The sequence below is a fragment of the Maylandia zebra genome, linkage group LG7 (genome assembly GCF_041146795.1).
Source record: "Maylandia zebra isolate NMK-2024a linkage group LG7, Mzebra_GT3a, whole genome shotgun sequence".
In the NCBI taxonomy this organism is placed as follows: Eukaryota; Metazoa; Chordata; class Actinopteri; order Cichliformes; family Cichlidae; genus Maylandia; species Maylandia zebra.
In genome coordinates, this window is record NC_135173.1 from 47,416,188 (window position 1) to 47,443,919 (window position 27,732).

A 27,732-nucleotide genomic window follows, 5' to 3' on the forward strand; every position below is an offset into this window, starting at 1 on the left:
TGGCCGCGGTGTGCACGAGCTCCGCGCTCATTGGCTCTGACCTTAGGTAGGCTCCAGTTTGAGTTGTGCTTTTGTTATTACTAAAGCTGCGCAGACGTTATTCATAAAGCCTGGATATAATTACATACAGGGCGTTTTTAAATAAAAAAGACGTGCAAACTTTCACCTTACACACGTCATATCCGATACAGAACCCCTTTGTTTAACATTAACATTTGTTTAACATCTCTTTGTCTGCATTAAACTGACTAACACATACCGACTGTGTATAAAAAATACTTCTGTGCTCCATAAAGAAGTCTAGCAGGCAAAAATAAAGGCAAGTATTCTACAAGACAGTAGAAAGTTGCTTGTTGCAGGTATTCAAGTTATCTCCTCATCATTCTGGTGCCTGCATGCATGGTCTAGATATTCATTGCAGGCAGCAGTGTCAAGTATTGCAATAAAAGTATTTGCTCTCTTCCTGGTTTCTTAATTTTTGTTTTGCATATTTGTCACATTAACATGTTTTAGTCATTCAATATTTTTGATATTAGACAAAGAAAGCCAGAATAAATATAAATGCTGTTTTTAAATGATGATTTAAAAGTCTTGATATGTGTCCCCTAAACCTAATAAATGGTTGTGCCGACCTTGGCAACAAGAACTGCAGTCAAGCATTTGCAATATCTGGAAACATGTCTCTGCATCACTGTGGAGGAAATTGGCTCATACTTCTTTGCAGAATTGTAGAGTTTTGGAGCATAAACAGTCTGTTTAAGGTCATGCTAAAGTATGTCAATTTGATTTAAGTCCAAATTTTCACTATGCCACCACAAAACCTTTATTTTATTTATTTATTTTATTAATTCAGAGGTGGACTTGCTAGTATCTTTTCAGATTATTGTCCCGTGATGACCAGTCATTCTATTTCAGAATTTGTTTGGTAGAGAACAGAGTTCATGTTTTCATCAAATATGCCTTTGTTTAGGTCCTGAAGCAACAATGCAGCCCCAGACCATCACACTACCACCACCATGTTGCTGCATTGCTCTTTTTATGTTTTATGAAATGCTGTTTTAATTTTATGCCAGATGTGACGCAACACAAATCTTCCAAAATTATTATTATTATTATTTTTATATCTCCATTCTATAGAATATTTTCCCAAAAGGCCTGGGGATCATCAGAATGGGTTTTTTTTTTTTATGTGACACGATCCTTTGTGTTCTTGACAAACAGCCATATTCTGAATTATCTGCAAACCAGAGCGAGAGAGAGTGGAATTGGGCAATCCTATAGGGAGTTCCAGTAATACACTCAAAAGGTAATAAAGGTGTGGATAACTGTTTCAAAATCTTTTGTCAAAGCAGGTTTTAATTTAGTCATGGTTCTCATTTGGTAAAAGCTTCCCATAACAAAATTTCCAGATTTAATTTAAAAGACAAGGAAATCTACATTTAAAAAAACCCCAACATTTTTCACTACAGTTTGTCCACATCTGGATAAAAAACAATCCAAGCTGAATAGAAAAACTTCAGTTTTTCAGTTCATTAGCTGAAGGATTTTTTATTTTTTTTGCCATTCAGGATTTCAAACCACCCAAACAGTCAAATATGTTCCTAATGGAGTGGTCACTGTTTAGGTGTGGCAGATAGATAAAAATGTGTGTCATCTGCATAACAGTGATTGTCAATTTTGTGTTTTTGAAAGATGAAGCCAAGGAGGTAACACATATCATGAAAAAAAGAGGACCTAAAACGGATCCTTGAGGGATACCAAGGTTAACGGAAGCTGGGGATAAGGGTTTCCCACAAGAACAGAAAAGGTCTATATTTTTCAAATATGAGGAAAACCCACGTAAAACGTGACCCTGTAGACTGACCACAAGCACCAAATGTTTTAAAAGAATGTTATGGTTGATTGAGGTCCATCAACACTAAAATGGCACAAGAACCGTTCTCATCAGATAAAAGATTATTGTTATACACCTTTAACAGGGGAGATTCTGTCAGTATGTAAATAGGAATTGATAGTAACCTGATTTAAAGGCTGGCCTTTAAATCAGGTTACAGGGTGTGCTATGCATCTTTACGACTTCCTTCATCATACATCAGCTTAAATATTATGTAACATGCATTATGACAAGGTTTTCTTTCAGCGAGTTGACTCAGTCTTTATATCCAATGTTTACACAGAGTCGAAACACATCTTTTCTGACACTTTTCCTCCCACTTTAGCAGTGAGTAACATGGAAAAACTGTGTGCACAGATGTATGTTTATCTCGGACCTGCCCAGGCTTGAACTTTCCTTACCATTGTCATCAACACAGGGTGAACCGGTGATTTACCTGAAACATGCCGTGTCCTAAAGAATGTCTTGTAATTACCACCTAATGCTTACTTTACAGTTATTTTTCCTGTTGGTCCAGATTTTAAATTGCACGCTTTCCTTGCCTCGTGTACCAAATGCACAGTCAGGACACATAATCAATACCACCCCCTGCCCCTCCAGTGCACGTCAATCACACACCAGTTCTTCTTCTTAACACATCGATTTCTGTGGATTGATCGCCACTGCAGGCCACAAAGAAGAGCCAAAAAATTAAAGAGGTTTTGATTTTTCCACTGTGGGCCCAAGATCGTTTTTAGGATTTTTTTGCATCCCTGGCTCAATTTTTATGTAACCATTGAAAGAGAGTGAAAGAAATAGGAGAGACGGATGCACTGTCCAGCTACAGCTCAGCGTAATCGCTCACAGGGTCAGACAACTGAGCGCTTACTCCTGCTCTCCCCCATCTCTCCCTCTCATGTTGTCATGCACGTGCCAGACACACAGACAGACTCGAACCAACAAACACTGGGCATTGTTAATCATGCCAGGTTTTGCTGAGGGTGCCCCGAAAGGCCAGTCCATAATGCTGTTTAAGGTTTTGGGGGGGGTTTTGTGGTCATGTACTGATCCTTTGCTTCACTGGCCAGTCAGTCCTCTCATGTAACACTCTCTCTCCTCTCATTATCTCCTGTTTGCTCTGATTCTCAAAGTCTTCCCCTTCAGCAGTATCGGTGTGCATGTGACAAAGGATTTGAGAGCTTATTCAGTACATGATGCATGATTTTTTTTTTTTGGAAAGACACAAAGAGACTTCAAAACCTTCAAATGCTGGAGGTGTTAAATCAAATCTGAAATATTGTGGGAGGAAGAGAGCGAGAGGAATTAAAAGAGTGGGGGTTGACTCAAGCTGAGCAGCAGGAAAAATAAAAGGAATATTATAACGAAGCCAAAATGGTTCATTATTCAGATTTTCATTTACTATGAGAATCTCCCATATCCGCTGTCTCTCTCAAACGTGCTTTCCACATCTCTGGTTTGAATTTGTGTTTCCAGCTCTCAGAATAATTCTCTATATTTCGAAGGCTTGAACTTTGGATTTTTCATTCACTTAAGGTATTAAAAGTATGCTTGAAAGACTCTATTGTTTCAATGGGTTGCACTGCATGGTTCAGAATTTACACTACTAATGCCTTATTGTGCAAATAAGTCTGGAGAAAACAGACTGCTCATGTTTGCGTCCACTAAATCCCATATTGATAGAATACTATCTTTGTGAATATTTATGGTCCCCATTTTCGAGGTATCCTTGTAATCTTAAAATAATGCAGTCTCAGTAATGCAGGATTTGCAGTATTTAGTTGGTTGTTATATAAATAGCTCGAGTCTATTCATATTTACATTAGATTTTGTTTTGCATCTGGCATGACAATGCAAGTCTTCTTTTTGCATGAAAGTAGCCTAATAGCCAACAGCAGTCTTCTGCTGCTGTTGTCCATCTACAATAGCTTAAAGAAGCCTGGTCATTTTCCTCTGACCTCTGGTATCAATAAGCCATTTTCTCATTTTCAGACCATTCTCTGTGAACCTTAGAGATGGCTGAGTGGGGAAATCCCAGCAGTTTCTAAAACACTCAGACGCTTCTGGCACCAACAACCACGCCACATTTAAAGTCACTTAAGTCTCCTTTCTTCCTCAATCTGATGCGTGGACGTGTGGAATGAATGCAATGTATGAAATAAATGTTTGGTTCTGGTACTGTATATTTTAAATAGTGGCCGTATAGTTTAAATACTGAAAAACAGAATACTTTGTAATTTTTACATATTATTGAAGAAAATATTACAAGGTTATTAGCAGAATAGAGTTAAAGCAAAAACTTCCAAAGGAAAAACACTGAATTCTTCTCAGTCTGTCATAATGCAGACAAAAAAAGGTAACCTAAAGACTCTATTACAGCACACCTGAACCATTAGACGTCCAGGGGCTGAAAGCTAAATGTTGTCAGGATTAATATGCTGCTACTCTGAGAAAGCAAGGATTTAAAAGGAATAACTGTCCCCACATGATTTACTCTGTGTAGTTCAGGCACATGTTTAAATAAAAGGTTAGTAACTTGCTTGTCATTTACTGGTTTGGCCCACCAGAGAGTCCAATAAGCAGCTCTACATCATTAGCTTTACAGTAACAAGTAGAAGCTGGTTTTGGAAGTGCACTGTTAATTCTGTTGCACGACAACCCAACACATCCAAATATTAATACAGGGTTCATACACCTTTTTCTGGGTGAAATTCAAGTACTTGTTAAGTACTTTCAAGGTCCCTTTTCAAGCTTTTTTCCAGCACCCCCCCCCCCCCCCCCCCCCCCCCCCCCCAAAAAAGTGCATGTTTCAATTCGCATCACCTCTGTAAGACCATGTGAAAATTAAAACAAATCATCCTAGGTGAACTTGAACACCTTTGATCCCCTTTTGTTAAGACAGAGAAACACACCACACAAAAATACTGCAAAAGGACGGTCGCCTTATGTACATAGTGTATAAACTCAAAATGCACATTTCACTTAAAAATTAAGATGTGAACAAATCAACTTGTTAGGGATATTCTTCTCCTGTTGAAAAAAAAAAGCCCAAAAAGAAATAAATAAGTCTTCTCATCAGATATTGATGCTTCTTTCCTGTGTGACAGAAAATAGGAGACAGATGTTTGTTTGTTTTTTAAGTTAATTCCCAATAAAACTGTTTTATTGCTAACTACATTGCTGTCTGTATTATTGCTGAAGTCCTAAACGTCACGTTCAAAGTGTTTGTGCTAATACCATCATGTACAGTCAGACAGGCATGGAGAACAGCACTGACTGGGAGGCTTTGAACAGATCACATAGTTCAATTCAACATATAAGACTTTAAGAATGCACAAGCATCTACTTAAAATCTATTTAATTTATCATCTGTCATATTATTATGTACAATTCTAATGTATTTTGTTCATCTCACTTAAATAAACAGGCAGCCTTAAAGTATGAAATATTCATATACAAATACACATATAAATGTGTGTACTGTCTCAGTGGCTGATAGTGCCCCACAGGCCTCAGTGTGAGCTTGAAGACATTTATAATGTTTAAGTAGTTTAATGTGTAGGTGCCGACCATAAACACATTTTGAATGAAACTTTGGTAGCACAGAAACAAGTGGCTATTCTTTGTGACCATATGGATCACTCATATTACCATTATTTCACCCAAAGGCACCAAATTAATATTCAAAAAAGCTGCAGCAATACACACAAATATAAACAGTACTTGGTGGCAACTTTGCTTTTAGCCTTTAACCCTCTGGGGTCCAGGGTATAACTGGCCGTTTCTGACTACTTTTGATTTGGCCTCTATATTTCACCTTTAAAAACTGTTTATCTTGCCAATCTGTTATTTACTCATTTTGACATACTGTAAATATGTAAATATTGTGCTTAAAACATGAGTAGAAAGTGATATTTCTGACTGTAAAAACCACAAGCATGTTTAATGAATCATTTTCATAACTTGAAATGCAAATAAAAATTGTACATTTTTAAAAAATATGCACAAGTTTAGCAAACAACAAAGTTATATGGTACTATTTACTTAAAAATGCAGCCAAGGCTCAGGCGGTTTTTATATTGTGGAGGTAAGCATCAACGACACAGAGCTCTCAGTTCTCACTCCTTTATTCGTCTCCAACATCAACTGCGCATATCGCGCCACAATACACAGGAACACACTTCCTATACACTGGGTGTGAGTGGAGCCCTCTAGTGGTCCACCACACATGCCCCCCCGAACACCCAGCAGAACTAGTCCAGGACCCGGGGCTTAAGCAAACGGCTGAACTGGGGGGGTGGGGAACTGACAGAGGGCAACCCAGCCCGGGAGCGAGGCTGGCACTGGCGGTCAGAAAAAGCTGCAGACGACTCGGACTCCGTTGATTTTGGGTCGCTCCTGGGGGGAAAAACGGAATCCGTCAGCCCGGTGGCAGGTAGGCGGCCGCGGCGAGGGGCCTGGGCCGGGACCACCTGATCCTCCTGCATAACATGTGCAGGCTTAAGTCTGTCAACAGAGACAACCTCCTGCCAAAGTCCAAAATGAAATGTTTGTTGCCTGGTTTAAGAACCCTGTATGGCCCGTCATATGGTGGATGCAGCGGAGTCCTATGGGCATCGTGCCTGACGAAAGCGAAACGAGCAGAGTCCAACGAACTCGGAACAAAAGTGTCAGGCAGGAAGTGGTGCATAGGACCAGGAACAGGTCACCCCTGTGACTGCGGCAAGGGACCAACCAGGTCCACATGTACGTGATCGAAACGCCTACCCGGGACACGGAAAGGTTCGAGGGGTGCCTGTGTGTGCCGGTGGATTTTCGAGCGTTGGCATGGGATACAAACTGCCGCCCATTCTTTCACCGTCTTGCGAAGGCCCGGCCAAACAAACCTGGCGCTGACCAGTTTGACCGAGGCCTGGACGCCGGGATTAGAGAGGGCATGCACCAAGTCAAAAACACGACGACGCCACGAAAGGGGAACCACCGCTGAAAGGTCTGGGCGACACCTTTCAGGCCAAACGGCATGCGCAAAAACTCGAACAAGCCGATGGGGGTAATGACAGCGGTTTTAGGAACGTCTTCGGCGTGCACGGGAACCTGGTGATACCCCCGCACCAAGTCAATTTTAGAAAAAAAATCGACGTTCCGGCGAGATTGGCAGAAAAATCCTGAATGTGGGGGATGGGGTAACGTTCATTCTCCGTGGCATTATTTAAACGGCGGAAATCTCCGCATGGCCGCCACCAACCGTCCGATTTGGGCACCATGTGAAGCGGAGAGGCCCATGCACTGTTCGAATGCTGTACAATGCCAAGGCGCTCCATGGTTGCAAACTCTTCCCGAGCGACGGACAGTTTCGCGGGGTCGAGGCAGCGCGCAAACACCGGGGGCCCGACCGTGGGACTATAATGCTCAACCCCATGCTTCGTTACCGTGCTAGAGAAATTAGGGACAGACAGCGATGGAAACTCTAAAAGCAAATGCTGAAAAGCATCCCCGGAGGTCACTACATTATCCCGAATCAGGGGCTCGGCTGCCCGAGTAAAACAGGGTAGCGAAGAAAACGAGAGAGCATCGATTAAACGTCTGTTAGCGACATCGACAAGTAGTCCATGAGCACACAGGAAATCAGCACCTAAAATAGGTACAGAGCTAGCGGCAACAACAAAGTTCCACTGGAAATCCCGGCCATGAAAACAAACAGTCACCAACCTTTCCCCAAACGTTTTGATGGGAGAGCCATTAGCTGCAATGAGCTGCGGCCCACAGTTCGCTGCTAGTCCGTCGGCAGCGGTAGGGGGAAGGAGGCTCTTCTGGGAGCCGGAGTCCACGAGAAAACGTCTCCCGGAGTCCACCACAATATAACCATTTCAAACTATTTACAGAACAATCAGGTGTTCTGCATCAAAGAAGAAGGCACTTAAATTATTTATGCAACTCCAAAAAATTGTTTGTGTCCACTATAACACAGATGAGAACAGCACAGGGATAAACCTGCAGGTCTGACAGCAGGGCCCTGTTTCAGGAAGCCGGTTTGGAAAACTCAGAGTGAAAAACGACACTCACGGTTGAGTAACCCCGAACTGTCCAACTCGGAATATTCGGTTTCAGAAAGGCTGATAACAATTAGTTCAGTCAACGCGGAGTTGCTTTAACCCCAAGTGAAGCGCGCGGACGAGGATACATAAAGCCCTGATTAGTGGAGCACAGATTAAGCGAGTCACCATGGAGACGGAGGGAAAGAAGGCGCGGTCAATGTATTTCACAGCGCTTGAGGCCGAAATTCTGATGGCAGCATATGCCGATAACATGCAAATTCCGCGGAAAAAAGTAACACAGCCACAGCTGCAAAAGCATGCATGGCAAAACATAGCCGACAGAGTCAATGCGTGAGTGTTAATTTAAACATTGATCGAGGGATTTCCACCCATTTAACACGTTATTTTATCATATGTTATTTTATTTGTTATTTTATACATTTTATTTTGTGATGTGAGCGCAGGTGCAACCCAACAGGCCCCAAACGTGCCTGGCAGCAAGTAAAAATGAAATATAAAAATATAGTCCAAACAGGTAAGGTGTAATTGTATTATGAGCCATAGTGCTTGGTCTGTGTGTCCGATGTAAATCAATTGCAGTTAGAGGCTACATTAATTTTCTGTCTGTAAGCACTTATTGAAATTATCTGAGCACATTACAAGTACATATTTGCTTACCCTGTATGCTCAAATGTGGCCCGTTATAGCCAACAGAAAAAAAGCGGAGGCCCGAAAAACAGGTGGGGGTCCTCCACCACCACCACTCACAGAGGCTGAGCAGTTGGCCCTCAGCCAAAACAGTGGGCGCCCTGTGGCCGAAGGCATCTCTGCGGGGACATCCTCTGAGGCAATAACCCCGCAAGACACAAGTGCCTACATAAGGGGTAAATTCAAAATAATACATGATGTGCATACATCCTTTCTTCACAGTCACCTTTGCAGTGCTGCTCATTCATTTGATAAACTCTTTACCATAATGGATTATTTTGTAGTGAAGTTATTTTCCTACTGATTTTGCCTTCCCTCAGCCTTGGTTGTCTTTGAGAGCATAATGACAATGAAGTGTAAGGTGATTGGTATGTTTGTTAATTGCCATTTGGTCCCTTGTAAGTTATAAGTGACCTGTATAAACCTCATATTCTATCAGTTGATGGTGGTGGTGTACTGCATCTGGTGCAGCCTCCTGTTGAGCCAGACCAACATGCAGTTGTGAGTAATACTCCACAGATTATATGAGTTTACAGTAGAACAGCAATGTTGTCTATTTCTTTACTACAGGAAAATAATGAAGAAACATTGACAGCTGTTACAGAGGAGGAAGCAACAGAGACACTTTATGAGGTTTACATCTTTTAATACTTTGTGTACAGGAAATACAGGCGACCAATAAAGCCAGTTGAACAAAAAATCTCTTTATTCTTCTTTCAACATGTTGAGGTGATGGGTCAAAAGAAATGATTGTGACATATGGTGTCTCTGACTGCGCTTCCATCTTGTATGTCCGTGGGAGGGTCAGGATGTTCATGGTTTGGATCACTGCTGATGTTTGGTTCAGAAGGACAGTGTTCTCCTCTAATTGTGGCAATGTTGTGAAGAATCACACATGCCACAATAATGTCACATGCCCTTTCTGGGGTGACCCTGAGTCTTTGCAGGCACTGGAACCGGGCCTTAAGCATTCCGATAGTCATTTCAATTCTGGCTCTTGTCCTGCAATTAGCCAGATTATATCGCTGCTGTGGGCCCGGTTCAGGGTCAGGGTAAGGGGTAAGCAAATAGGGTAAACATGGATACCCCCTATCACCAAGCAAGTAGCCAGTGAACTCTCCTAAGACAGAAGGATACACTTCAGTTCAAATGTCCCTGAAGCAATTGGTCTTTATATATTTTAAAGTATTCTCAACTCACCATGTCCAAATTTTGTGCTCAGTGTACATTCACGGAATATTTGTGAGTCATGGACAGAGCCTGGCCACTTGGCTTCCACATTTGTGATAATGTTGGCAGCATCACATATGATCTTCACAGTGCAGAGAACACAAATTAGCATCCATTACTATAATGAAATAATTTGTTAGTTTGAAATGCTACAGGGAACTATGTACCTGTACATTAATGCTGTGGAAAGACTTCCTGTTCACATAGTCTCCTTCATTTACTGAAGGAGCAATGATTGGAATGTGAGTGCCATCTGTACAGCCAATCACGCCTGGGAACCGTGAGAATAAATGTAAAATTTAAGTAGTAGTTCAAATATCACCACATCATGAATTAAGTTTCGTTCATCCTGATACCTGCAATTTTGTGGCATCCCTCTTTGATGAATCTTGTGGGTCTGTGACCGGGGAACACCACAGACGGGTACAGGAGACGTTTCAGTGCAACTGTAACATTCCTGACTGCCCGACAGACGGTAGCCTTGGAAACGTGCTCAGCGTCACCAATATTATACAGAAAGCTCCCGTTTGCAAAAAACCGAAGTGCAATACAAATAATATGCAATGAACTGAGAGCATGTCCGCGATGTGTCACATGCGTAATATATGGCCTGAGGATGTTATCCAAATAACTTATAGATTGTGCTGAGAAACGGTAACGTTCGCACAGAAAATCATCAGGAAATGATAAAATGTCCGAACGCGCTCTGATCACTCTCTCCCGGCGGAGAGCTCTGCGAAGAATTTGGGCTTCACGATCTACTGGCTCTTCAAGGAAGTGGCACGCCATGTCCGACACTTCCTACTGTCAGGTTTCCGACAAAGGGGCGGAGACAGTCAGGGTTAGTTGTAGTAAACCTGCTAGGGGGCAGGTTAGCTTCACGGCGTGTGTCGTCATAGTGACTCACTCAGGCTGCAGCTGAACTCGCTTTGTGAAACCGAAAACCCAGAGTTTTCGTTAACTCAGGGTATACTTACTCAGTTTTTCCACTAAACCGGCTTCCTGAAACAGGGCCCTGGGGCCCGTTCTTCGTACGTCGCTTACTACATCCAAGATCAAATGACACATCCAAGATCAAATCATCGCGCTAACCGTGAGCTCGCTAATCCGGTTCCCCGAACACACCTGCTGTTGACGATTACTACAGCTGGACGCAGGAATGTGACATCACTGGGTGTCGTAAAAGGGGCTACGCATCGATAGTAGAAACATTGATCGGCAACCCGCTGATTGGTCGGCGAAAATGTCGAAGGGGCGTGCTCGGTATTTTCCGGCAGCAGAGCAAGAACTCATGAGTGAGGGATTTCAGGAGTTTCAGAGTTTAATTAAAACGCAAGAGAACACTGCAAAGGCTGCAAAAGCAAGGAGAGAGGGCTGGCAGAAAGTTGCTGACAAATCAAACTCGTAGGTAATTTAATAATAATAATAATAATGGATTGGATTTATATAGCGCTTTCCAAGGCACCCAAAGCGCTTTACGATACCACTATTCATTCACTCCCACATTCACACACTGGTGGAGGCAGCTACGGTTGTAGCCAGGCTGCCATATCGCGCCATCGGCCCCTCTGGCCAACACCAGTAGGCGGTAGGGTAGATCTATCATATGACACTATATTGTCCAATATCATATGGCATTATATTATATTATAATATGTTATATTATATCCCCTTTCACATTAGAGCCACAACAGGACCCACAAGAACATGGGAACAAGTAAAAGTGGAATACAGGAGTATTCTACAGAATGGTAATATTTATCTCTTAGATTGCTTTGCGTCTCTTGGCAAGGTAATACTGGCCTGTAATACTCTGTTAGTTTGTTCATAACAGCAACCAAGAAAAGGGCAGAGGAAAAAAAGACAGGTGGTGGTCCTGCACCCCCTCGTCAACAAGTTGGTTAAGTAAATAATACCCTCACGGGAATATCGATATCTCTCTATGAGCACACTGTCGCGCTGAGCTAAAGGATCCTGTCTATCCCGCAATATACGCTGAATTCTGAGGACTCTCCTTATCAATCTTGCACCTTCCGCAATGGGTTGGTCGCGTATACGGACAGGACATGGCTGCGACAGGCTTCCCAAATCCACCTTCGCTTTTATAGCCGTGGTCTCTCATCTTGATTACACGAAGTAATTTACAATTACTACTCTGAAATATGAATTACATCTGTAATAATCACATACATGTAATAGAATGTTAATAGTTCATTTCCCTTTTTTAGGAAATGACCTGTATGTATCTGTGTGACATCAATAAAAGGATCAAGTGCTGCATTGTCTTTAGTTACATTGATAATATTTATTTATGGTGAAACAGTGGAAAAATATCGCTGTTGCTTTCGTATAAATGAAGCGGACATACCTGCGTGGCCGCGATCTAATCCTGTTTACATAAAGTAAACCTGCTCCCGAGCAGGTTTACGCTTACGGCTCTGTTGCTATGACAGCAAGTCCCGGATGAGCTTCGGGGAACCGACTGATCCAGGATCACGCGAAATCGTCAACAATCTAATCCGGCTAACCTACTTAGCGAGGTACGAAGAACGGGCCCCAGGTGTGTCACTCAGTGTTTACACTACAATCTGCCTTTGGTGGCTTTAAGGCAGCAACTGTGATGTTCACTAGTAGAACTGACACACAAAACAAAACAACGACTACACCGCACACTAACTACACAAGACAACAAACTAACTTGAGACTCCAAACACCGTAAACGTCACAAATCTCTCACGTATCAAAACTCTCTGTCTCTCTTTCGCTCACTCCTAAAACTTCCCCCTCTTCCCAAACAACCAGATACCACATGTTGCCATGTGATTTTTTGATTGGTCCACACGGTACATTTTTCCACCAATAGGGAAGGAGTGTTTTTTCTTTTTCCACTCACAATCAAAGCGTGTTTGCTAGCGCTCTCCTTGGAAAAGGCTGTTTTTACCGTTTCTTCCCGGAGTAAACGCCAGTTCTATTCAGAAGAGAGAGAAAAACAAACAAACATCGGCTTTACGTGGCCTATCAACACAATTTAAAACCTGGTACATAGTTTGAAGTCCGCACGTTCGACCCAAGTTGAAATGGAGACTCTGGGTCCGTCGACCCCAGAGGGTTAATCAGAAAGCCTTAAGTTGGCTAGTTATGTATCGGGCTAATGTTTAAAGCTTTCACTTGAGTAAATGAACTCATATTACTGCTAAGTAATGTTAGCCAAGTTCACAGCATATTCCATAATAGCGCTGCCATACTGCATCACACTCAGTGCATTTCAATCATTTCTCCAGCGAGTTTGACAGCTGGCAAAATAATAATCGTAATTTAAAAAAAAATAAAAATAGCGTGTGTAACGTACACGCACTGGAATATTATTTACTAGGACTCATCATGCGACCGGAGAGCGCAAACTCCGCCATTTGTTCCATCAAACACTCATTAAAACAGCAACCTACAGGTATGTTAGCGCACTCATCCCCGACTGTCCGACGGAGGGGCGGGGTCACACGTTGAAACAGACACGAGGCAGCCCAGACGGCGAAATTTTGCTTTTACATTTTGCGACTCATTTTATTTCTCTATCTGATAAGAAAACTATTCAATCAGATAGTTATGTGTGGTGAATGAAATACAGTTACACTTTCAAGCACTTTTAAGCACCACATCTGAAATTCAAGCACTTTTCAAACCTTGAGAAGACAACATTAAAATTCAAGCATTTTCAAGGTTTCAAGCACCCGTACGAACCCTGTTAATAACAACAACACCGGATTACAAGCATTACATCTAATTCCTACTAAAAACCCACAACTAATTCCTGACCTCTGAGTCAGGAAAACCCAGGGTTTTTGTTTTTTTTTAATCCACACATTGATACTGTTATGAAATTTAAGAGCTCCACAACCAGAATAAATATAATACACAATCATGTGGGCCATGCAAAATGTGCAGAGCACCACTGAGCTCTTTCTCTTTACATATTTATAATCTTTATATTGTAGATAATAAAATTTGTTTGAAACTTCTTCATTCCATCACGTCACCATATTTTGTCTTCTGTGGTGCTGTTGGTTCCTCTTGTTGGGGTACTGAAAGACAGTAAAGAGAAAGGTAGAGATGAAGCATACGGTCTTCATTTGGTGAATCATAAGTGATGAAATGATACGCGCCGATAACTTTTCTGATCATAAATCTATATACCTCAATAGGTTGACTCTTCAATCTTATATCCAAGACAACAGTTAACACAACATTAAATTCACATTTCATACAGTTCTGCACTGTGCTCACCTGGAGGTGGTGACCTGTCTGGGACTTTGCCTGTTTCTAGGAGCAACCAGAGGTCTGAGCATTTCTGCGTTTCCCAGCGAGTCACTGCGTAACTGCCCACTGATGATGCCACTGAGAGCACACAGGGGAGAGACAGTGGTTTCAGTGGCAGCACTGATGTAAGATCTACATTTGAGAGCTAAATACATTTCTTTATGTATTTTTAATAGCACAATCCAAATATTTTACTCCTCACCTATTGAAATGAGCAGGTTCCACTGAAGGGGATAAGGAAGCTTCCTCTGTAGGGCCTTCTGAATAGCAAAAAAACCTGCAACACCTGCACCAACAACACAACTCACTGTCACACATCTAAAACCAGGGAGAAACATTTACACTTGTAACTGTGCAGATTTTCTTATTGCTGCTGGTTGGTTTTTTTGTTTTGTTTTTTTCAATTAAACTAATTTCTAGGTTAAACCTAAAATGACAGATGACCTGACAGCTGAGTGGGTAGGACACAGACGGGTAAATGCCATCAGCAGTGGGCACTGGATTTGATTCCCAGCTGACTGGACATTCACTGTCATTCCCACACTTTCTTTCACTTTCTTGTCTCTTGTTGGCTCTGAATAAAACTGAAAATGCCAAACAGTCAAGCTTTTGTTTGGAGGGTGGTAGGTGTACTAGTTTCCCTTGGACAAAAAAGGCATAAATCCTCTCACTGGACACTTTATTAGTACAAGGCCTTCAAAAATGGCTTATTTCTTTGTCCTATGTCCTTGTGTTTGAAACCAGTTCAAGATGACCTGACCTTTGTGACAGCCATTAGAAGATGGTTACACTGTGGTCACAGAGGAACGGACATGGTCAGTTACTGAAGCAGTGAGTTACTCTAGACTTCCTATCAACTCAAAGCAGGCTGGCCATTCTCCTCCAACCTCTGACATCAACAAGGTATTTTCAACCAGAAAAGTGCTGATCACGGGATATTTTGTCTTTTTCACACTATCCTCTATCAATCATAGAGATGGTTGTTACAATTTTTTTTACTAGGACAGCAGCTTCACCTTTCTTCCCCACACTGATGCTCAGTTTGAACTCCAGCAGGTCGTCCTGACCATGTCTACATGCCTAAATGCACTGAGTTGCTGCCATGTGATTGGCTGATTAGATATTTGCATTAAGAAACAGTTAAATCAATGTACATTACAAAGTGATCGGTGAGTATATTGTCAGAGCTATGTTTGGGTATCCTTCAGTACATTTCTGTTATCATTTCTTCATTAAATCATTTACAGTATGAACTGCTGGCATAAAAACAAAAACAGTCCAGGATGCTAAAAAGCAACATCAAAAACATAAATAGATATAATAACAACAATAGTTATTTTAACTTTAATAATATAATCATTTTCTCCCTGTGCTGAGATCAGTGTGATCATTGTGGGTGATACAGCTCCCTCTTGTGGTACATTCTGTCTGCAAATCCTGACATCTGTATTGTTTGCCTACATTCACTTTGACCTTACTTCAGTGTCTTGATTTTCATTAAAAATGTCAACACAATGCAGAAAACAATTTATAACAACTGAGGTTCAGAATTACACATAAAAACAGCAGCACTGACTGGGTCAAAGTTAGAGCAACACAGCCAACAAGAATTTGGATGAAAGCATGAAAGCATTAAGAATGTACAAATAGGAGAAAGTCAAAGATTGTAACATGGACTGAAATATTTCTTATTTTAAGTGTGTGACTTTTAATAAATAATAAATAAAAGTATTACCCAGCACAAAGGTCCCAGACCCCTTCATGAAAGCATGAGACTGACAGGCGGCGTAGCTCTCCAAACCCTGAGAGACAACAAATAAAAACAGCTCTCACCTGTGTTACACATTTCTGTTGTATCAATGTGAGCAGCTGCTGGTTTATTCCAAGTGTGCAGAGGGACAGTGTCCTCCAGAGTGCACAGGTAATAAAAACGCATAAAAACAAACACAAAACCCACCGGATGTTTGGCCACCAACGCGTCGTCCACTTTGGTGAGCCCCAGATTAACCATGTTGAAGCTGGAGGTAACTTTTTTATATATATAAGAAATAACCACTTTAACTCATTCCCTAACTTCTTAGTCCACAGCTTGCTGTAGATGTACTATTATGAAAGTTCCGTGTTTGAGAACAACAAACACCGAAGAAGGAAAAATAGAGCAGTCTGTCCAAAACTGTGGCGTCATCTAATGGAGGGAGAGTGGTACTGCACCCTTGCTAACTCAAGGTAGCATTTTAGAGGTTGCAAGAAAGAAAAACACAAGAAAATACATACATGAATGAAATATATACTAACTCACTAACGCAAATATCTAATCAGCCAACCACATGGTGGGCATTGTCAGGAAAGGTAGTTTAACAGATTTTGATTGTGGTGTGGTTGTTGGTGCCAGACTGGCTGGTCTCAGGATTTCATAAACTGTTCATCTACTGGGTTTGTCCCACACAGCCATCTCTGGGGAAAGAGGAAATATGTATTGGTTCTGTGTGAGAAAATGCCTGGCTGAGGAAAAACAGCCACTCTTTGAGCTGCTGATAAGAAGGCAATGGTAACTTAAATAACCACTTGTTAAAACCAACGTATGCAGAAGAACATCTCTGAATACATAACATACCGAACCTAGAAGCAGACTGCCACTCCTGTCAACTAAGAACAGGAAACTGAGGCTACAAATCATGCAAGCTCCCAGAAGATTAAAACATTTTTTAAAAAAAATCCTTGCCTGGTGTTGTGAAGTTCAACAGTAAGAAAAAATATATATATAATATGAGAGACAACAAACACTCATTCTGAAAGGAGTACTTATATATTAGAGAGGGTCCATTTAAGATTTTCCCCCAGACTGAAGAAATTTAAGTGCTGTACTTACACATGATGGGGAGATTTATCTTCTGCAGTGGTAAAGGTCCACAATTTAGAGCAACAGACAATACCAGCATTAAGTCGTGCAGTAGACAAGGAACACACACACACAAAGCAAAAAATGTATTCTTATGGAAATACACTTTCCTCATTTCCATAAGAATAAGGTTTTCTCCTCTTTGTTGTGCGCATGTGCAGAACCTGACCTCTGGGTGTTTCGGATGTTATCTCGACGTTTAAAAAAGATGGTTTAGCCAGTGCTACCCAAACTTCTTTGCCTAGCAGACACATAACAAAGGGCACCTAAACCACCACATGTGGCGCTTTCAGCACAAATGCAGACTTGAACTATCAAACTTTTCATTCAGGATTGTATTTATCTCCTTTGTTGGGTACCACTGGGCTTCACTGTTGAACTACTTCACCAAAATGGTCTCTAATCTATACTCAGAAATAAAAATTCTTCTTGTTAGCACTACAAAAATGTCAGATAGATCAAATCTCAATAATCTGCAAGTGCCCAGACTCTCTGCTGATGTCTGTGACCGGTCTGTTGAACTCTGACACCACAGTGGCCTAAAAGATTTAAAGACCTGAGAGCAGTTTCTGTCCTAGAAGAGAAAGAACAGGCAGATGGAAAGAATCCAACTGCTGAGACCCAAGAAACAACACCAAGGGTAGAGTTACAGGGAGGCCACAGCAGAGCATCCGAACATCTGTTGCTTGTTACAGAGGAGAGAAAACAAAGGGCAAAGGACTGCTGGAGATACATGAAGCATAGACTGTAAGAAAACATTAGCTCTCAAGGTGGTGACTGTGATGATGCATATAATGTTTCATTTATTATTCATCATACTTTCACAATAAGAGCATAAATATTGAGATTAAAAGTGAGCTAATAGGCTTAATAGGTTCAGTCAGTGCCAAAGCAACGTGATGGAAGACAGCAGCTCCATTAAAGAGCGACTTCCCCTTTAATCTTCTCAGCTTCTCTATTTTCATTCATATAACTAATAAAGAAATTTTTCACAATAAAATGTAAAATGTAACTGAAAATAAATACTGATCTGATTACTTATTTTCTTCCTTTCCCTTTGATTTATCCAGTGGCTCTATTTAAGACCCGGGTCTGTTGCCTTGAAACAGAGTGATCAAATAGTAATAGCTCTGCCTCAGACAGTTGGGGTAAAATAATACAGCTGGTATGTTTTTGGTCAAATTTTGGGTTTGATACTCTTAAGTGTATTTATTTTTACTTAAAGTGGACTAGCTTTGCTGATTCACAGTTCAAAATAATCTCTTTCCTTCCATTTAAAGCAACTTGCTCCTGATTGGCTGCCCCTCTCAGGCAGCACTAATGACGTCAGTCATTATTGCAAACTAGCTACATTTTATATGCATCTTTTAAGACATCATATGCATGACAGAACATAAGCTGGTTTTTGTATCTTTAGTATTAATTTTAGTGGGTTATTTACAAGACATGCATATTTGTGAAGAGTTTGGTCTAAATTAAAACAATAATAATAATAATAATAATAATAATAATAATAATAATAATAATAATAATAATAATAATGAAAAGAATATTTTACCCCAGGAGGTCTTTTGGACTGAATGGAAACATATACAGCGGACATGAAAAAAATAGCTAAATACACTACATCCTGGTAAAGTCTACATTTTAGCTGAACACACGTCAGAGCCCGGATAGCTCAGTCGGTAGAGCATCAGACTTTTAATCTGAGGGTCCAGGGTTCAAGTCCCTGTTCGGGCGAGAAATTTTGACGCGGAAGAGAATGGAGCTGAGAAAACAAGTGCTGGAAGTTGAGGTAAAGATGGAGAAAGAAGTAGTAGCGAGCGGACTCTCCCGTACCTGATTTTGGTTTGTCCAAGTAACTGCAGGTTAGCCCTGACTCTTCTGTACTACTTCTGTACTTTTTATTTTATTTTATAAATGTCGTGTAATGTTTCTTTGTCGCGGGAATGTTCGTAATGACATAAAAAATATTATAAATGTTGTTCTGCTTCATTCTAACCGGCTGATTGGTTTGTTTTACACTCCTGGAAACACACAAAGGAAACCCGTTCAACCAATCACATTCATCGCACTTTGATCTGCGACAAACTGCAGCGATGTCCACAGCACGCTTTAATGTTTAAATGGATCCAGTTTAAAGTATCAGAGATCTAATGTGCTGCTGTCACCTTATAAATAATCAACAGCACTGGGAGCTCACTCAGTGACGAAATCATAAACTGTATTTAAGCTGATGAATTTGCATTTACAGCAGTGTTGGATTTTGCTGGTATATTTTTATGCTCTTTAGAGATTTTTTTATTACCCTTTGATGACATGTCTGGAGTAGGTGGCACTCACAGTGATGGTTTTCCGCGGAAGAAAAGTCATATGATCCGTGAACCTCCCTCCTCCCTTTCTGATTTGTCAAATGCTGCCAATGCCACCCTATTTGTGTGACTATTCATCTCAATCGTAAGTGAATTCAGAAAAGGGAAAGATGTCCCGGGTATGCTGAGTGAGGAAAGTTAGAGAATCGTAAAGTGCAGAGGAAGTGAGGGCAGCTATGAAGAGTGGAGAGAGAGCAGTTGCCTTTAAGACCAGATTATTTAACACCATGCTTGAAGAAATGAAGTGTTGATGGTCAAGAAGCAGGCTGATGTGCAGCGCTGTAATATCTAAAAGAGTTGTGAAAGAGTTGTTATGCTCAGTCATGAAGAGAAGTGATGAGCAGCAGTATGGCTGGTGCCAAGAGAGGAACTGTGGTACTGTATGAGGAAGTCTGGAGTGAGGGTGGTGAGACTGCGGTGAGGAGTGCAGTAGGATTGACACAGGTTTAAGATGGGGAGGTGGATTACATCACGTATTGACTTTGAGTTCATTTTCGTTTGCGATGGTGATGGACAGGTTGACAGATGAGGTCAGGCAGGAGTTTCTGTGGACTATGATGCTCACACCTGCAATGATGTATGGTTTTGAGGCAGCAGAAAGACAGCACATTTGTAAGTATAACTCGGGTGCGAACTGGTGACTGTAGATATTTTTGATCGGAGCATGACAAAGTTACACAGATGAATCCCCTCCACTCAATTAATGAATTATTCTAGTACTTGGAGGCATTTCTTTGTGATACCAAGAGTTCAGATAATCAAGACACTTTAGGAATCAACTGCTCCGTTCAGGAGTCACCACAGCGGATCATCTGCCTCCATCACCACTGTGATCTTCTTTCCCCCCCGCCTTAAAACACTATCCCTCCTCTGCACCAAAACCATGTCCAAACCCACTCGAGCTGAGCTGTCCATCTAATGTACTCATTTGTAATCCTAACTCCCAGAGAAAGACTGAGCATCTGCACCGCAGCCTCCTGTTTGTTATCACAGCAGGTCTCATTATGCTCCTCTAAACCTCTTTCACAAATAACCCTCTGACACTCATCTCCAACCACTCCACCCTGCCTGCACTCCCTTCTTGCGCCCTGTCCATTGCGTTGGATGTCAACCCCAGGTATTTAAACCTGTCCACCTTCCCTCTCATTCACCTTGTCTCGCTTTTATCACCGATCTCTGCAGTGCATACCTCTACCTGCTCCCTGCTCTCACTGTATGTGGCCCCTGTATGCACATCAAACCAAACTCCACCAAATGAGGTTCATTTTTATTTATTATCATTTAACATTGGAAAAGCAACTGTCGGTTATCCCAGTTGTACTTCCATTCACATATTGTAGCTCTTTATTTCTAGGTGATTAATGCGTATATTTTTACCCAAAAAAAAAAAAAAAAATAATAAAAATTTATTTTAGACACAATCTGTACACGCTGTCCAAATCCACACCACACCCCTCACCTCATCTATGACAGGTATGCCAACACGAGAGCCAAATTTTAGTGCAGTGTTCAAAAACTTTCACATTCACACACGCGCACACACAAGGAAAGCAAATAAATCACATATACACATGCTTATTAAGTGTTGGGAATTCTCACCTAAGAAACAAGAGGACACATTAAGCAGGTGTGCATTGTAGGTAACACAAGGAAGGCAGGTGATTTATGGATAAAGTCGACAAGGACCACCATGTCTATAAAAAAAAAAAAAAAAAAAAAAAAAGCTCCAGAGCAGGAAATGGTTCAGTTCATCAAACCACTTTCCAAAATAAAAGTCACAAAAAGAGGGCCGTGGGAGGGATTCAAGTTTTACACTCCAAGACACCTCTCACGTGGAAGATTGTTTTTTTGTCACATGACTGTGTGCAGTGTTCTCATGGGATTTACAAAAAAAAAAAAAAAAAAAAAAAAAAAAAAAAAAAAACACTGGGAAGGCAACAGCCAGAACTCAATCATTCAATCATCCATCTAGAATCAGGAAAGTAAAATAAATCAAGTAACAGCGATGAAATGTTTCAGCCCATCTAACCTCATCACCTCACAGATATACAACAACAAAAAAAAAAGGTCCCACAATGAGCACTTTTTATAACGATGACTTATGCCTTCAAATATCACCAGGACAAAAGAAAGGTTCACAATCAATTTTTTAAAATAAATATAGCTCCATAGATAAGATTTTCTTCAAAAAAAAAAAAACCCTTACAAACACACATGCGAGAAACTGAGCACTAGCTCGTCCTCGCCAATCAATGCACACATTCAGCGTAACCCTGGAGATGTAAAAATACAGTTTGAAAAGGCAGGTGTCTGTTCGGAAGAAACAACCCCCTCCCCCCCAAAAAAACCCAGCAAACTGAGCCCAAGAGGGATTTATACCAGCTGACAGGAGTGGTAAGCTACGGAAGGTCAGAGAAGACTTTGGTAAAGATCATTCTTACAGGTTAAGCTATTGAACATCAAATAATAAATTGCTTTTATATTACGCCATCAGTGCTCACTTTTACTGGGACAAATTGTGTGTAAGAGCATCAACAACACTGGTCATACTGAAGCTGGTTTCTGCCAAAGTAGAAAAACAAAACAAAAACGCCAGTTACTTTCTCAGAAGACTGAGTTCATAAGTCAAAATTTCAACATAAATGCAATAAATTTAAAAATGTTTTAGTTTTGTTTGTTTCCACCCCAAATGTATTTAATTATTTTTTTTTTTTTACAGTTGCAGAAACAAGCTTCCATAGAAACCACTTTTCTTTTTTTAAATGTTAACTGGAAATTCTTAAAAAAAAAAAAAAAAAAACCCCCACACACACACACCACCTACTTCCAGCACAAACTGAAGTCTTTAACCATTAAAATTATATATATAAAAAATAAAAAAGTGACGCCTTTATTTGGCAGCTACTTTATTACAGAACAATGATCTTACTGTCAGACCACCAATTTATAATTAAATAGGACATTTTTAAATTAAGTAATATGGCCCCCTTTAAGTAGAGCAAAGATGTCCGTTAACCTCGACTCATTAGCAATGGTGACCACCTCAAAGTCCTTTTTTGTACATGTTGGCAGCACAGGCGCTCACACACACACACACACACAATACTGGTAGTGGGACTCTGTGAAATCTCTGATAATCTGTGTCGTGGTTTGCTGTGTGGGGAATACAGACAGGGAGGCCGCGGCGATGGCAGCTAAAGTGTCGATGACTGTGAGCGCAGCAGCCGTGTGCACGAGAGAGGTCAGAAAAGGGAGCGATACAGTGAAAAGGTCCATGTCCCATTGTACCAGCTGAATGACAGATGCTGCAGCCCCCCAAGTCCCCTGTTTGGACAGACGAAGTGACACCCAATGGGATGACGGCGGTCTGTATTCCGACTGTGGTCCAGAGAAGCTTGTTCAGTTCATCAACAAGATGACTTTCTCCTCCTTACATACAAAACCGTAGCAGCAGGTAGTGCCCGAGGTTCTCCCTCGAGAGAAAACAAAGACCCCCCCCCCAAAAAAACAACAAAAACCAACAAACCGAAAAAAAATAAATAAAAAAATCCCATCCCTGTCATCCACATGAAAAGCAAGCTATGGAGAATTACCAGTCCTGGGAAGTGGCAGATGTCTTTTTGCGTTACTCTCCGTGCCCTCGTCTTCTCAGTCCTGAACTCCTTCAATCACTCAACCAATCAACATTGTCTCTTCTCAGGAAGCCCCCCCCACCCCGCACTTAATCCCCGCTCCCCCTCCCAAGTGTAACCCCATTCCCTCCCCGATGATCATCCTCCTCCTCCCCTTCCAAGCAAGGATGAAGACGGATCACCGCTCGGGCTCAGACTCCAGGGCCAGCGCCCGCTTACGCTCGCGACACTGTTTCTTGTGGGCCGGCCAGTCCCTCTGCTGGCACTGGGACCCGCAGTAGCGCGCCACCTGGCAGCGGCCGCATATGTTGAACTCCCGCAGCTGTGGAAAGACAAGGAAGAAGATCATCTTTGGCTCTGAGAGCACGGAGCTTTCGAATGGGAATGCTTTGCTACACGAGTTGGAATACATACCCTCCTCTCAATGAGCGAACAAGGAGGGTAGTGACACTCGTAGTAGGTGCAAGAACACTCCTCTTCCTCCACCAGCTCCCCATTTGCGTTGTAGTAACGTGTGCGACTCAGCTCCAGATATTGCTCTTCCACAGGGTCGGCTGGTACCTGCTGGATAGCCAGCCAGTAGAGGGACTGCTCTCTGTACAGATAACATGAGAAATGTTCGGCATGCATTACTTGTTTGGATAACCCTGGAATAAATCACAAAAGGATTTAAGACTCATTTCCCCTCAACAGCAGTGTGTCCTTTCTAGCATTTTCACATGTACCTATAAGCAATGTTTTACCTCTGCTTGCTGGAAATCTCCTCTGGTTTAGGGCTCCAGCCTACTGGAACCAGTCGAAGGTTGTCTAGTCGGTTGTCCACCGTCACAGAGTTGATGTGGATAACTTGAAAACTAGGGGCGATGCCTCCTCTGTGCTTCTCCCTGGGTAAAGACATTAAAAGTTAGCCAGTCTGCAACCAGCAGGACGAAAATCTGACCTTTGATAAGAAGAGTGTTTATTCCAAGGACTCCTCAGTAAGGAGCTGATGCTAGCTCAGAACACTTCTTATCCAATATGAAGCGTTATTGAAAGCCAAGTCCACTACAGAGCTTGAGCATGCACTAGTTTACTATACAACCTCTATTTCTCACGACTAGTGATAAAACTGAAAAGCTAGCTCGCTAAACAGTTGATGGTTTAAGTGACACCTGTGTTGCTGCGCCGAGAGAATTCGTTTTGCCATTTTAGCCCCTTCCCCTACTTTTGTTAAGCTGAAGCAATTCTCATGAGCACCCATTTATCTTATCTGACAACTTTAACACTGATTAAACTAAGATGAGCCTTACAATGGAGGGCGCTTTCACAAGAAGCATGCTCATAGATTTTCCAGCAGAGGATAAACCACAGAAGAAGCCATTTCCAGCAGGCAGTTCCACATGTTTGATTTGGCAGGTTGTCCATTTTTAAATCCCAGATGCAAGTCCACAAGCTTGCAAACCTGAGACCTGTCGCTTGTTAAAGCAGTGTGTAAACGACTACGATATGCAGTCACAGAAGAAAAAAACAACACCTTGACACAGTTTAAACAGACTTACCAGAGCAGCTCGTGCAGCGGCCTTCCTGCCCAGCGTCCTTTGCCGACGTCAAAAGCATAAGCAAAGATCTTAGCTCCATTGCCATCTGCATCTACTTCCATGCGTGCCTGGAAACAGAAAAACACTGCTCTATATTTTTTCTCAACTGTATCCGGATATCAGAGCAGTAGTGAAAAATCAAACACGCTTACCTCAAAGGCATAGTTCTCCACCAGTGGTATGTCCTGCTCATCGATCAGCGTGTACTTTGTCTGAAATAAGAAAATTCAGGTTCATTTTCATGTTTAAACCTACAACTGCAACAACAGCATCCCCACTCTCAGGGGAGCTTTATTGTTTGTGAATTAGCACTAGCAGAGTCATAAACGGGGGCACTACTGCTAGGACAAGTTTCAACCTTCCAAACTTTTTACACTGACCACAGCAGCAACACGTTTCTGAAGCAGTCCCAGTTGTCTCACAGACACCTGAGCTCTTCTCCAGCAACACAACATGAAGCAGATGAAACCTGTGTGACACTTTCTTCTTTCTATGATTGCATGTGTGTGGCGTTTCCACGAGTGACATCATGTTTACAGCTGAGTGACCGGAGCCCTGCCACTCAGCAGGTGGGCAACCGGCTGCTCACGGTTCAAATACGGTTTATTCCCAGTGTGTCCCCTGACTTCAGCGTTAGCAGCTGGGAGCGCTTTCTGACCCACCGCTCGCCACAGTTTCTGCTTCAAGCGTTAATTAGTACGATTAAAGCCAAAGCCGACACAGGCACAGATGTTGGGCAGTGTCGTCCTATCGGTGCTTTGTCACACTGCACAAAAGAATCAGTTGATGGCAATGGCTTCCTCATTAGCCGACACTTGAGGGTAATCCTAGTAACATGGCTAGCGTGGCTCTGCTAACTGCACCGCCGAGTGTTTGGGTATGACACGACCGCCGAGGGGTTTCCAGTCCACCGACAGCGGCTGTGACAAAAACTGAGCACGTGTTTACGTTTCTGGCGCTGTTTGGTCGTTAAATGTTAGCCAGCGGCTAGCGTAACGCGCTACATGCTAATTAGCGTTAGCGGCGGAGTTTGAGAAACCAGTCTGGCTCGGCACGGCCGGCTTTTCTAATCCGCTCAAACGCCTTTAAATCGGTAAAGCCGAACTACTCCCGCATTTGCGACTGCTTCATAATAAACAACTCTGTTGGCTAGAGCTGATTGAGCATCGCTAACTATATCTTTTCTGGTGACTTTTCTCTTCCCCGCGGGCCCTCCCCCGGCCGCACATGGCAGTCCTGGGATCCAGCTCACCTTCCCGGCCACACGGCCGAGCCGTACGATCCCGAGCTTGAAATCCGACATCAGGAGGACGGGCGGAGGCGACAAGAAGAAGCGTAGGGTCCAGCCTAAACTGTATTCAGGTTCAAAACCCGCCTCTTAGCCCCGTTTGCCAGGTTGCGTTAAATGGTTGGGTATATTCTGAGTCCGGATCTCTCCGGCAGCAGCCCAGCCTCGGTGACACACCGCCGCTGGCGCAGGAAAGCCGAACGAGCTGCCGCTGCTGGGAGGGGCGGGAGGTACCTCTAACTGCAGCGTCCAATCAAGCGTGGCGTTAAGGCTTTTTAATACAACACGTCACCTCACGCTGCCAAATAGGAAGCGGCAGTTTCAAAAGACCGCCTATTTTCAGTTATAACGTCATCACACTCTCGTGACCACTTCCAGCCATTTTCGCGCGAAATGTTTGATGGCTGGGTGGGATTATTGCAGAGGGCTTTGACGTCATGATGCGCCGTTTGCTGCTAAATTTGGCGACAGGCATTGAATGTGCATTGCGTAAGCCTATAGAGGAGGCTAACAATGATTCATAAGGTAAACACTGAGCCCAGTGGAATAAGAGAAACTGGTACACATGGATACAAGAACATCATAAGACTGGAAAAATAGAGATAAATATAATAAAGAGAAAAGGACAAAAAAAAAGAGTCAGTAGAAAGCTGGGCCACTTACTGTTCAGGATCAAGGATAAAGTACACAGTGTATTCAGTTTATAGCTCAATGCAAGAACAAAAACATAATAAAATGAGAAAATTGGCCAGTGTTCAGATGATAGTTTACTATTACTTTAGCATCTAAGGAGCAAAAAACAAATTGAAAAACCTGATATGGAGAGCTTAAAAAGGTAATTGCAGTTCTTTAGGTTTGTGAAGACGTTTTATCTTTCATTGATTAATTTGTTTTACTAACAAAAGGTGGAGAGTCCCGGTTATTTAAACCTTAGTGAGTGTTGTGTGCCATGGATATGGTCATTAACCAGTTATTGATCATGTGAGTAATCACATCATCAAGGTGTGAAAAAAGGGTGAAATCTTCACTGTCACCCGGGGTTATGGGTGAAATCACTGTGTGATCTTGGCTCAACCCATGTGAGCTACTGAAGTCACCTGAGTCAAGGCTGAGTGTGGAAGGGGGTTTAAGAGCCTGGGAAGGGATCTCAAGACTATGTTCTGGTAATGGGGTCAACGATGGTCGTTTACAGGGGATGTAGATGGGTGTCTTCACTCTTCTCTCGAACAATCTGTCATCTCGGTCCAAAATGTCAACATTTGCGTCCTCAAAAGACTGCCCATTGTCCTTTAAGTGCAGGCTTAGAGATGAGTCTTGGGCCCATGTGTTTGTGGGTTTTTTTTGCAGTTTGGTTTCTCTAATACTGAGGTATGAACACGCCTCACTGCACTGCCCAGCATACACTATGTTGTTTACCTTGTGCTTGGGAGTTTGGAGAAAATTCTTCCAAGTTTCTCTGACAAACCTGCTACACAAGGGTAAACAATATTGCTGTCCAGCTGTCTTTCTGTTTGTCCCTAGTTGGCGTCTGCCCTTCTCTTCTGTGCATTTTTGATGATTTAATGAAGGCCCAGTTGAGATAACCACATGTTTCAAGAGCTTTCTTTACATGTGTGGAATATAGCTGACCTAGCCAGACCTACCATGACCTGGACGACTGAGAACCTACACAGACGCACTGAATCTGATATAGTTCTTTGTGTATTTTGAAAGATCGGTTTCTTTTTACAATCACTTAATTCACTGACTGCATAACATTTGCTCATAGTTAATAGAAGGCATTTCT

General features: G+C 42.1%; 2 protein-coding genes and 1 non-coding gene across 3 annotated transcripts; 1 reads left to right on the forward strand and 2 right to left on the reverse strand.

Moving 5' to 3' along the window:
• Nucleotides 1-9,243: 9,243 nt before the first annotated feature.
• tmem141 (transmembrane protein 141) lies at nucleotides 9,244-16,308 on the reverse strand. The gene is made up of 6 exons (XM_004538025.5): nucleotides 16,136-16,308; nucleotides 15,914-15,980; nucleotides 14,381-14,464; nucleotides 14,146-14,256; nucleotides 9,835-13,943; nucleotides 9,244-9,754 (listed from the first exon to the last, which is right to left on the reverse strand). Exons 1-5 carry the CDS (start codon nucleotides 16,187-16,189, stop codon nucleotides 13,882-13,884), a joined length of 378 nt encoding a protein of 125 aa, XP_004538082.1. The 5' UTR covers nucleotides 16,190-16,308; the 3' UTR covers nucleotides 9,244-9,754; nucleotides 9,835-13,881.
• A 2,436-nt stretch (nucleotides 16,309-18,744) lies between these two features.
• trnak-uuu (transfer RNA lysine (anticodon UUU)) lies at nucleotides 18,745-18,817 on the forward strand. Its single transcript has one exon. It is a non-coding gene; the product is annotated as a tRNA-Lys (tRNA).
• Nucleotides 18,818-20,704: 1,887 nt separating this feature from the next.
• Nucleotides 20,705-26,206, reverse strand: zmynd19 (zinc finger, MYND-type containing 19). Its single transcript, XM_004538024.5, has 6 exons — nucleotides 25,911-26,206; nucleotides 24,811-24,870; nucleotides 24,620-24,726; nucleotides 23,825-23,965; nucleotides 23,496-23,676; nucleotides 20,705-23,403 (listed from the first exon to the last, which is right to left on the reverse strand). Exons 1-6 carry the CDS (start codon nucleotides 25,959-25,961, stop codon nucleotides 23,260-23,262), a joined length of 684 nt encoding a protein of 227 aa, XP_004538081.1. The 5' UTR covers nucleotides 25,962-26,206; the 3' UTR covers nucleotides 20,705-23,259.
• Between the last annotated feature and the right edge of the window lie 1,526 nt (nucleotides 26,207-27,732).

Excerpts from the sequence above, each read along its gene's own strand:
- zmynd19 (XM_004538024.5), bottom strand. The coding sequence starts at position 25,961 with ATGTCGGATTTCAAGCTCGGGATCGTACGGCTCGGCCGTGTGGCCGGG. Across the intron at positions 24,871-25,910 it reads TCGGCCGTGTGGCCGGGAAG|ACAAAGTACACGCTGATCGA; the intron begins GTGAGCTGGATC and ends TTCTTATTTCAG. Across the intron at positions 23,677-23,824 it reads GAGATTTCCAGCAAGCAGAG|AGAGCAGTCCCTCTACTGGC; the intron begins GTAAAACATTGC and ends TTATCTGTACAG.
- tmem141 (XM_004538025.5), bottom strand. The coding sequence starts at position 16,189 with ATGGTTAATCTGGGGCTCACCAAAGTGGACGACGCGTTGGTGGCCAAA. Across the intron at positions 15,981-16,135 it reads CGTTGGTGGCCAAACATCCG|GGTTTGGAGAGCTACGCCGC; the intron begins GTGGGTTTTGTG and ends GTTGTCTCTCAG. Across the intron at positions 14,465-15,913 it reads GTCTGGGACCTTTGTGCTGG|GTGTTGCAGGTTTTTTTGCT; the intron begins GTAATACTTTTA and ends TTGTTGGTGCAG.